This window comes from Euwallacea fornicatus, chromosome 18 (assembly GCF_040115645.1).
Source record: "Euwallacea fornicatus isolate EFF26 chromosome 18, ASM4011564v1, whole genome shotgun sequence".
In the NCBI taxonomy this organism is placed as follows: Eukaryota; Metazoa; Arthropoda; class Insecta; order Coleoptera; family Curculionidae; genus Euwallacea; species Euwallacea fornicatus.
In genome coordinates this window covers 304,837-316,787 of record NC_089558.1, presented here as the reverse complement: position 1 = coordinate 316,787, position 11,951 = coordinate 304,837, and the positions used below count along the sequence as shown (strand labels likewise).

At 36.2% G+C, this 11,951-nt stretch overlaps 1 protein-coding gene across 1 annotated transcript; it reads right to left on the bottom strand.

The window, feature by feature from the left end:
- Positions 1–1,330: 1,330 nt before the first annotated feature.
- Positions 1,331–10,844, bottom strand: MED26 (mediator complex subunit 26). Its single transcript, XM_066292727.1, has 9 exons — positions 10,377–10,844; positions 9,817–9,891; positions 7,297–7,500; positions 6,921–7,240; positions 6,659–6,870; positions 6,329–6,601; positions 5,800–6,265; positions 5,446–5,630; positions 1,331–5,195 (listed from the first exon to the last, which is right to left on the bottom strand). The coding sequence occupies exons 1-9, from the start codon at positions 10,437–10,439 to the stop codon at positions 4,951–4,953; spliced, it is 2,043 nt and encodes a 680-aa protein (XP_066148824.1). The 5' UTR covers positions 10,440–10,844; the 3' UTR covers positions 1,331–4,950.
- Between the last annotated feature and the right edge of the window lie 1,107 nt (positions 10,845–11,951).

Below are 11,951 nucleotides of genomic sequence, written 5' to 3'. Positions count from 1 at the left end.
TAAAAACGACAAGAATGTTGCATGAGTGAAAGTGAAGTATCAGCGCATTTATCAGCACATGCTAGTTCCTGCTAAGTTTACTTTTTATTACACAGACAGGAGCATAAGGGAGGTCAAAAGTTTTCAAAGGTAAAAACGCAGTTATTACAAATGAGGATGAAGAACTGCAAATTTTATCTGAAGGATAAAAAGTCTATAAAGAAAGAGGTAAAAGTTTTGAAGATTTAACAACAACGATCCAAATAAATATCGAATCGTTAAATGAACATTTCGGATTTACATATTTGCAATGCTTTGTTGAAGTTCGATGAAGATCACAGAAAATGTGTTGAAAACGACGGCGGACACATTTAACATTTGTGAATTTTGACTTTTCGTAAATTGTTAATTTAAAGAAATGTTAATCTTGGTTCCATGATATAAAACTAATTTGATTATGTTAGTTTGAAAAGAATTTATTGTATAATACATTAATAAATAATGAATAGCAACGACATTCGGTTCGTTTATTCCTGGCAGGCCCATTTTCGAAAGCAAATACAACGAAAAGGGCCACAACAAATGGCGACGTGTTACACATTATTGAAATCGGAAAATAAGGGTCTATTCAATTTTTATAAAATCAACAGGGTGTTCTATAATTAATTTACCAGCTTTGTATCCTTTTTTCACTTTGCAATATTCATAACATGTTTTTCGGCGATTTAGGGTCAACTCTAGAATGTTTGTGTTTAAAGTTAATCTTTTTTTTTTAATATAAAAGTAGTAGGTCTTGTCTAAATACACAGACCAACTCTGTATATATATTATTGTTTCATATCAATAAACTTTAGCTTTTACTCAGGAAGGCTGTTGGCTTTTTTCCGTACGAAACAATATCTGTAACATGCAAGCTTAGGGCCGTCCGAAAGTGAAGGTCCGTTCCGTGAGCAGTTTGGTGACCCACGTCCCAAATCCGGACTTCCGGTAAACACCCTCGCAACACATCCTTTTTTTGTTGTTACACGATGGTGCCCTGTGCCAAACTAGGAATTTTCATATCTGAATATACAAAAATAGATTATGTGGTTTTCTTCGAAACAGTTCGTTAAAAAAGCACGTCAATAAAGGAGCCACTGTTGGTGCCGATCATAAGGCTTATGGCTGAAGGGGAGACTCGAACTGCCGAAGCCTTGGACCAGTTACATCAACACTCACTATGACATGAATCATCTTCGTTCATTAGATTTCCAAAAACCGTTTTTATTTCTCGATATATGTAAGTTCTTCATTTTAATTCACACTTCGAACAAGGTCTATCGAGGAAATGAAATAAAATAATACGTTCGCCTAGAGTCATAGAAAATATCTTTATTCTGAAGGCATGGTAAATAGATATATCAAACACATCACTAACAAAAGCAATAATGTTGATATTATTTGACGTCGACTCATAAAGAAATTAACAATATATTATTCTGTACAAATAATTCATCTATCGAGGATATTATATATACAAACGGGAGCCGAAATGAAAAAGGACACTTTAAGAGATTTATTAATAATTTCTAAAAAAAAAAAACACTTCTTATATAATATATTATTTATAAAGCTCGGGGCTCTCTGAAGGGGCTAAAAGATAAGTCAGCCCGTTCCCCAAAAGGCCTTCAAAAATAATAACACAAAAATAAACAAAGACTAACTGGAAAAGTGGAGATTTATTTCTAAATAGTAACAATTTAAGATATAAATTAATTAACTCGACGACCTGCCGCCCGATCACCGTCTTAACGAAAGCAAAAGGACAAAATTTTATACCGGCTAATAATTCGTAGATAATCAATCAATTTACAGACTTAACTACGAGCAGAATTATTGACGTACTGGTAACTTTAACAGGGACATCGTTTTCATTGAAATCGAACCAGCTTCTATTACCGTCTTCTTAACAGGAACTTCAAAACTTGCCAGTACTTCAACAGGCCTTTATTTATGAACTTCTCACGATTTTTATAGCGACAAACAGCTTCCAATCCACCATAGGTGCAGAATAGAAGACATGAAAAAATACCAAATAATAGCTAAAAAAGCATTTTCGGAATATTCCAAACTTTCGTTTCAAATTTGCCCTCTCGTATGGCAGGCTATACAGTATATCTCCGACCACGAAGTAACAAGAAACTAACACATAAATATTTCGTCGGGGATATACTGCACGAATTGGGAGAAAAACCAACAACGCAAATATATATTTTTGGCATTAACTTACGAAATTATATAACGCAGCTCTAACGATCTCCACGCGGTAGCACTAAAGATATTCTACGAAAAACACCTTGTATACGCGTTAAAAAGGCGATACTTATTTAAAAAATAGGTATTGTATTTTGTAAGGCCCTAGAGATCAGTAGTGTATTTCCAAATGTACAATATTACCTTTTTGGCTCCTTTGTGACAAATTTTTGCCATTCTCAGAACTGCCCCTAAGCAGTTTTCGATGACACATGTCCTGGAAGGCCGTGTTGACGAACATGGGAGGACACAAAAATTTGATTTAACTGCTGTAAAATTAACAACCTATAGCACTTTCTAACGTATATTTTTGGAGAAGAGACATTCAAAAATAACCTTCTGTTGTCAAAAATCTCTACAAGTACACAGATATTATAATTCAAAAAAACCTGCACTTTATCCTGGCTTTGCAGAGGATTCACAAACCATCGGCTTCCAAAAATACTTCATTATTTCATTACTGCATCATATTTGGCAAATAAATGTACGTCAGCCCCAAAAACACCACATCACCAACATACTTGAAGAATGATTGTGCAAAATTTTACAAAAGGATAGCAGATATATGCATGACTGTGTTATGTGACAGGGATGAAATAATGGCGCAATACGAATGTAATAAAACAATTTTAAATCGACTAGAGCTATAAGCAGTTCCAATTCATCATTCAAACATCGAACGGTGCTGTAAAAGTTGATTGTTTTACCTTTCTCATGTTCTCACACGAAATGAAAATTCATATTCTAATTAATCTCGTTAATGATGTATCTATAGTAACGAAGACGATTTTCAGTAATTAACTTTTCATCTGTTATCTGACTAACATATATGGTTATTCTGCAAAAGATCAATTTTTTCAACAGTTTCGTAAAAAGAGTGAGATTTATGTTATAAGCTGGTCATTAAAACGACCTGAAATAGGATTTTAAATAACAGAGGCATGTGTAGGATCAACTCATCAGTCAATCACCGTTCACCACACACTACGAAGTTTTTTGTGGACACCCAATACACGGTTTATACAAAACTAAAAGCGTTGCAGCTCACCGGCAGGTAAATAGCAGTGTTGCCGGGTTGTCAGGATAATAAAAAAATCGAAAGTAAATATAAAAAAAATAAAAAAAACAAACAACAATCAGTTTGTATCAAATCTTTTTTAAAGATGTTGCTCTCGCTACACCGGCTCTTGCTAAATTGTTCTGGTTTTTCTTCAATTTCAGCAATATATTTATGTGTAAAGCCACCTCCAGACGATTGCAATAATAAACGCGAATCTTATTTGGATGAAATAAATATACTGCGAATGTTACTAGTAAAAATTAATGGAAAGTACCCCGTCATCAACGATGGAAAGGGAAAATTTTAAAACGCAACACAGGATCGGAATCGAGGATTAAGTTGAAATATCAGCAATATAGCGGACAATACAAGAATTTTCCCCACGAATGACGCTAACTGATTTTTTACTTACTCTAATAGGACCCAAAGTTGCAAAATCTGACATCGTTGTGAGACGTGCTGTTTCTTGCTAGTCCTATCGGCAGCCGATCGACGATTCTTTCACAAACTTGCAGTACTCTCGAGCAATCAATTTCTTCAACAATTTCAAAAAATTGCTCAGTAATAAATCAGGCTTTACAAGGAAATATACAGGTAAGTCATAGAGTATTTAATATACAAATAAGACGTCTTCACAAGTTGTATTATAAAATAAACGACATATTTGACAACAAATATATCTTCAAAAACTTCCTATTGATTATACTCGCGCAAGCTGATCCGATGAGACTATTTGCGGTAAAATGCAAAGCATATCTGTTTTGCCCAAATAAGATTCCTGGCACGTTATACGTTGACGCGACTCGTGTAAAGTGTTAGGTTACACTCGTCTGGACGGTTAAAGCAAAGCATGATGAGTTATTCCAATAATTTGAACTTACCAGTTGCAGAAAAGTGATTTCTCACCGTCGTTAAAAAGTTCGTGCGAGAAAACATTTTTAAATTTAACAGGTAAATGTACCTGCAAACGTTGAAGTTCAGAGACGTGTGAGCGAGCTCTTGATTTACTTTTCGCCCTCTTCTTAACAACTGGGAGTGCGATATATTTATGCTTTGTGCACTTAAGATGCAATTACCAAATTCGGCTTATAAATGTGGCATTGACAATCAGAGCAATTCTGACATTAATTCAACTTAATAATCGCCATCTGTCAAGATTATTTTCCTAATATTATCGTCCTTAGTACAGAAAGTTCGGTACGAACGCAGCCGTTCAACCATTATTTTAGCTTTTAGTCCTTGATATACTGCAGAGGTAAATCAACTGACTTTTACGGCACTGAACGACTTTTCTTTTTATAAATTGGAACAACCTATGAAATCGATTAAATTTGCAGACAAAATACATCTTATAATAATTGTAATTATTACCGGCACTTTTTTCGTAAATATAACAAGAAACCTTTTTAATATTTTCATCTGGGTAATAGACTAGCCACCCCAACATTTAGGTCAGTGTAGGATCCATTTTGGATAGGGCACAGGAGCGTTCAGATGATTCAATAATGATATTTTGATACTGAGCACGGCACAAGGAGGGACAGGACAAATTTTCAAACGCAGTCTCTGGACCTCGACTACGACCCAAACAATCAATGTTATTTGCTAGAGTGCACCCACTAATCTAAGATGCAATATGGCAGAATTCTCAACGTGTCTTCGTTATAGCTAGACCTATCCACGCATTCGTACCACTCCCTGAACACCTCTAGTTTCTCTGTCCGAATATCACTACTTTCATTATTTTCGCTCGTGTTTAGTTTCGGTTCTATCACACTATCACTTTCATTGGTTCCGCCTCCGTTTATTGATTCCGGCGGACTTTTTATCACATTATCGCTATTGTTAATCGTAGGACTGCCGTCTGGAATAATAAAGATACTGTTATAGTTGATACTGAGTTATAAAATCTAGGAAATAAGTATTGACCAAGACGTCATTTTGTCAGTAGAACATATATTTCGTGAATAAATAGCTTCGTATCGTTTAATAACACAATAATATTTTAAGAAAAATAATTTTACATTTTCAAATGCCTCTCCTTGTTAATATTTGTTGAAGAGAAAAAAAATGATGTTATGATCAATACTTATTTCTGGAAGTATTCTAAGTACCTCTGATGTTGTCTTCCGAGACACTGTACTTTTTGAAGGAATCAAAAGGTCGAACATCTTTGTCCAAACGCTCATAAATATTAGGCACTACGTTAACGTACAGACCTCCCACTTTGGGTGGCTCTGGACGTGGGGTTCCCAGGCTCCAGTTACCGTTTACGTTCGGCAAACAGGATTCGTGTAATCTGTTAGGAATTCAAATAGTGCAGTAAAAATAAAGTGATGTCTACAAGAAAAGACAAAAAGAAAACAATTAAATCACTAAAACAGCGGCAGTTCAAAGTAACAGTTTCTTATTAAATAAAATGACAAATTTAATAAAAATGATATTCCTTAATGACAATTTGCATTTACCTGAGAATCTTTTCATCGGACACCTCGTGAACTTGGTACAGTTCTTCGAGATACCCTTTCGCAAGACAAGCTGGGTCTTCGACGATTTCATAGGGTGGCGCCTGCTCCTCCTCTTCATCGCCAATTGAAAAAGCACTAGGCTTATTCTCCTTCAAACGACAGGTGCAAGGAGGCTCGTCACAGTCCTCCTCCAAGACAGATTTGTCTATGGGCGGCAACTGCGAAAGAGCCTCTTCCACACTCAGCGACTTAGGCAGATTCTGGTCATGGGGCTGTGCCCCTGCCGCATCAGTCTCTTGACTCTCCTCGGTCCGGCTGCTGACCGAGTCCGCGTCGTCTACGACGACCACGTCTTCGTCGTCGTTCTCTTCCTCTTTCAGTCGGTCGAGGAGGCTTTTGTCGTTGATTACGGACCCACTTTCAATCACTCGCTCATTTGGTTTGCTGGCACTTAAGGTCAATTTATCTAAAAATTAACGGTCAATTTTGGAAACTTCAAAGCTACGATTCTACCTCAGATCATACTTACGTTTTTGAGAATTCTTATTTCTATGCGCGTTAGCGTTGAGTTTCTGGTCGATAATGGAAACTCTTTCAGTCAGCTTGGCCGCCTTCTCCTCCAAATCCTCCTTAGAGGGTTTCAGCGAGGCAACGGTACTCAAGGCAGTGTTTTTGCTTTGAATTCCAGCCAATATTTCCTGGGTGGTTTTCACTTTCGATCCACCACGCGAAGCCGAGACGGCCAATTTGTTGCTAAAGGACGTCTCGGCTTCGTCCAAGAGATTTTTATGATTCTTCGAACCTAAAGTAATCGCTAACTGAATAAGGCTCGTTCTCGCAAAGCCATTGATTAAGCCACCTTTTTTTCGTCCCCTTTTCTTTGGCTGTAGCTGATCCAAATGCGGCTCGGCCGTCCTTTCAGCGAAGCTAGAATTCGAATCGGAATTTAAGATGGTGGATTCCCGCTTCACTTCAACGTTAACCAACGATGAACCGGACGTAACGTCTTTGAAACTGGAATTCGAGTTATCGGAGAAATCAAAATCAGTCATTCCTCCATTTAGCCTTGCTCTGAAAAATCTTTTATGAATCAACAAATTATTGACAACCCTCTAAAGTACCTTTTAGCATTCATATTTTCCATAACATCATTGGCAGTCCTCTTAAAGCCTTTAACTTGATTCAAATTAACATCGGCGCTTTGCCTATCCATCAAGCAGCTAGGACTTCCCGTGCGTTGCAAACTTGGGCTTATTTTTTGAGGCTGCGGACTCACAAGCCTGTGAGTCTGCAGGCTTGGAGGCATTAATTTGCAGTGAGGGTTCAGTCTCTTTGGAATTTGAGGACTCAGAAGCCTTCCTGATTGCCCAGGACTAACGAGCCTCTGAATGCCTGGACTGACCAGTTTGCTCATCTTTGATATGGGTATAGGAGGACTCACCTTGTGAAAATTTAAACACTGTAGCTATGAAAATTTATTTTATGATATAAACTTACTTTTGCCGGGGTAACAGAATTGTGTCCTTCCAATAGAGGGCTTATGGTAGTAGCCTTTCCAGAAGATGAATTGATTTGCCCATTTGAGTCTGGCAGCAAAAACTGGTTGCGCCATCGTTTCATCAATTCTTTGACCCGATGACGTAAATCGGCGTTGGTTAATTTGCGACGCAGTTCATTCGTGTATTTCCCTAATCTGGTGATCTGAAATTGTAAATTAGTTAAGGTGAAAAAATGTACATAGAGGGTTAAACTGCTGAAGTATCTTACTGACCAACTCAGAAGAATTATTTAGAACATTATGGAATATCCTAAAGTTGTTAAATCCTTATTTTCTTCAAACCAGACATTATAATTTTGACATATTGTCCTCATATAATATTATTAATAATCAGTGGTATTCAATGAGTACCTATCCAAGTACCTATTCAATGGAAAATAACCCTAGAGACACCACTCCTCAAGTTTAATAGGTCTATTAATGTATTACTAACATTATGGAAGATTTAGTGAAGATAGTTTCAAAACAATCTTGGTATCTTTACTAACATAAATTAATACCAATTTTCCAATTGGTTTTTGACCAATGCCTTGCTTCACAACAGTTTTCTCAAAATTACCAGTAATGTAGCTTTGGTTCTTGATGATGGTAATGTATGTCCAATTGAAATGATTGATGAGGCAAAAGCACCCAATTGTTTGAATATTGAATTCCTGATGGTCAACACACAGTACCATGAGGTGAAGAGGTATAAGTGGTTTAAAGATTATCGTCATAACCATTAACAGGCTGCCAGACAAACAGCAGTTAGTAGCAAAACCAGTGTCAGTCTGAGCCATGATTTAGCGAGGCGTTCACCAAGAGTTATTCCTTGATCCTGTTAACTGACAAGCACCATTGTCACGCCTACTAGAGGCAATTAACTTTATTAATAAAGATCTAAAATATATTTTTTGATGGACTAGAAAAAATTCAGTAATTATTAATCCTAAATTAAATTCAAGGGATTTTATTATCTATGCTCAGTATTATTATAGATCCACAGGTACAGGTCGTGCTGAACGGTGTTAGAGTGAAAGGATCTAATGCAGTGAAAACTTGGGTTTGTTTATGGATGACAAATAATCTATTAGTCATGTAAATAGTATATATCAAAAAGCTTATTTCAAAATAAAAACTTTATATGAATAGAAGTAAGTTATCCCAGCTGCACTTAAGAAACTTCTTGTTGACAGCTTAGCGTTGCCAATTCCGAATTACCTTGACATTGTATATAGTCTATTTCTTACTTCTTACAATAAGTATCAAATTCATAAGATTTGACGCATGCTAAATATTTTCAGAAATTATAGATTGTCAGTGTTATCTTTGCAGTTTTTATAGTACGCATCCTGAAATGTTTGAACCAATTTTAACTAGACCAAGTGGACAAGATGCATGGTATTATTTATACAAAAGCTCTCTCATCCAGCCCATAAAAAGCCAATCAAGGATTAATGATGATTTGAGAACTGATATGGTTTGCGTTTTATTTACACAAATAGTAAGCATGTTTCAAAAAGCAGAAAACATTGCTATGAATCTAAATGCAAAGAAATATGAAGTTGCACTAGATGTGAAAAATTAAACTTAGAAGAAATGTGCATTGCCATAAAGAAAATTCTGATAGTTATCAACTTCTAAAAAGAAATTTTGAATAAAAACCTAAATTTTAAAGCATCAACCTGAATTAGAAATAAACTATAAGCTTTAACTATGAACACGTGAACAAAGAACATGCTATATATAATAAAGAATTAAATAAATTGCATTGATTTAATTCATGTTTTAGCAAACTAAATGGCAGCTTTCATAATATCTTTCATATTTTCCAGGGACAATTAGTCAAAATTTTATGGCCTCTTAAGAAGAAAATAAACATTGAACATCTTTTAGATGTCATGAAATCTCTGTTACAAAATGAAAGAAAATCAATTCTAGATTATCTGAAAGTCTGGAATACGTGTGAGATGTCTTGATCTATGTAACAGACATATTTCTGACAGTCTAGAAACAATTTATCTATCTGTTGGAATAGACATAGAGAGGGAAACAGCATCTAAGAAAAATTTTCAAAATCTAATGTTTTGCAAATAATATAAAAAAATGTTTTGAATGAGCAACGTTCAGTCAAGTAGTTGAATTATGGCTTAAGGTTATTTCACCGAAAGCCATTCGTAAGAAATACATTGCTGTCATAATAACAGAAACCTGACATAATTACGTTACTTAAGTGTATTCATAATATATGAAGGTCAAGGGTGGGGTTTTGCAGAGCCTGGCCTAAGCCATGATCGTAACAACTAAGCCTCGATATTCAAACCCAATTTTCTTGCAAAAAGATTTACTGAATTGAAAGCTAAAAATATGAATTCATAGATGCAGGATGAGAAAAAAAGACAAAAATGTGAGCAAACTTTTCATTCATATTCTGATTGAAGAAGTAGATATTATAAATAGGATGGGTGGACCTTCCTTACCTCCAGTAGCTCTTTGGTAATAGCCACTTTTTCCAAATGTGCAATAACGTCAATAATATCGGGCATGTCGATGACCTAAAAAAAAACGTTAAAATTAGTAGATCCACTGGTGAATCATGCCAGCCAAACACCCTGTGTCTCAGTGGACAATACTGCGCCCTTAAAGTGTCAAATGACGGGTTTATTTGTATCGCGTGCAATTTGCAGACTCACTTGTTGGGTTAATAAACTACCGAAAAATGCAAATCAAACGGTTTTAATCCGATTTCTAATATGGGAATCGAATAATACGTGGTAAACTCGAAGCACTGCTATGTCTTCTTATGTAAAGCTAGTCGCCTGACGTTGCGAAATAACGGCCAAAGCAGTCGAAAACGATGAAAAGTGGTAAATAGGGTTCAAAACTGATCGAATAATAAACAAACGTGCGATCACCGCCCAGATAAGTAGCTTTATTTGTACACTCAAAGGGCAAAAGCACAGCACAGTCCACCTGGTTTCTGATAGGCAATGAGTTCACATAAAAACCCAAATATCTCCTAAACTACTGGTTTCCTTACATTATTATCGCTACCCAATGCTCTCTGTAATCTCTCCGCTAATTCTGTTACGTTATTCTGCATTTAAAGTCGGTTTGTAGCGACAAAACCGAATATATTTCGAGAGAACTGTTCGCAGCTCCTCTCGACCGTAATGGCGAACGGACATTGCGTTTTGTCCAGTTTTCTCGTCGGCACTGTGAAACGAGGAACATGGTGCACCCGAAAAGACTGAGTGGGGATCGCCGAAAACGAATCGGCTTCGGCTCTGCGCCTGCCCGCCATCGTTCCACGCAAACTGAACCGCCGCAAATTCCCCTAGGCTCGGCCGCCATCTTCTTTTCGACGTGGGAATGCTGTATTTTTTATTTGCCATTATTTCCGTTAACTTCTTAATTCAAGCGACCGTTTCATATTCGGACGATATTTCCAGTTGTGGTACTTTAAATATGTGGAAATTCACCACAGACTAGGCCCAAATTGTCGAGTATTTGACCATTCGGTGATGTCATCCACTCCAATCTATAATCAGCTGTTTGCTAGGAATTTTTGCATTTTTAATTTGGCTGCATTGCTGGGAAGGGCGGGACGTTTGAAAGCGGCTACTTGAATTTTTGTTGCTACTGATTAGGCTGTATGCTCATTTCTATTATTGCTGTCGATATTGTTTTTTTTTTTTTAACCAAAACTCAAGTTAATGCTAGGGCTATATTTAAGAAAAAAATGTAGGCCACAAAAATTTATTTAAGATAAATAATTTTATGCTCATAACAAGAGACGATATAATGCTAATGAGACCAAAATTATCTTTCCTCATTTCTCAAGATTTTCTATATAAAAAAAAGTATCAGACGATGAAGTGTGTGATATAATAAGGTTCGGTATGGTATTTTGCAAAAAGTATCAAAAATTATGTTATAGTAAAGATCCTCTGTAAAATGAAAAAAATGAGAAACAACTAGATAGAGGAAGTTATAGGAGGTGTTCGAACTGTTCGCCATCTGCTTTCAAGAACACTTCTACACGCCCGTTCTTTTTTTGAGCCATTCTCGTAGCGTCGTTTTAAAGCACAATATCTTTGGAACCAATGATTATTTTAGTGGTCGCGATAAATATTATCGATGCAGTCCGTAAGTAGGACCTTAAAAAGTGCAAATACTCATTTGCGGCGAATTAAAATAAAACCCGATGGTAACAGGCAGATATTTCTTTAGGCAAAGAAACGTTAACCATAGCAGGACATGAGTTTACAGCGATCATAGAGGATAAATGGTATAAGGAAAAAAAAACAACATTTTGCATGAAAACTACTCTATTGATTATTTTACTTAAATGTGGCACAACTTACAAAATAGGTAGATTTTTACAATTTGAGACATCGATTTGAAACGCTTGGAATGGAATCGCCACGGGCACCAGCGACTTAAGATAAGCGCTCGCTATTTGGTGTCTCAGGCAGATTTGTAATTTTTTTCTTGTCCATTTACGAACTTATCAGACTTGAATGAATAACAGGTTATAGAGTCAGAATGACGTTGCTAAGCCACTGGTCAAAGTGGGATATGTTAACTTCAATACATTTTTGGATTATATTGA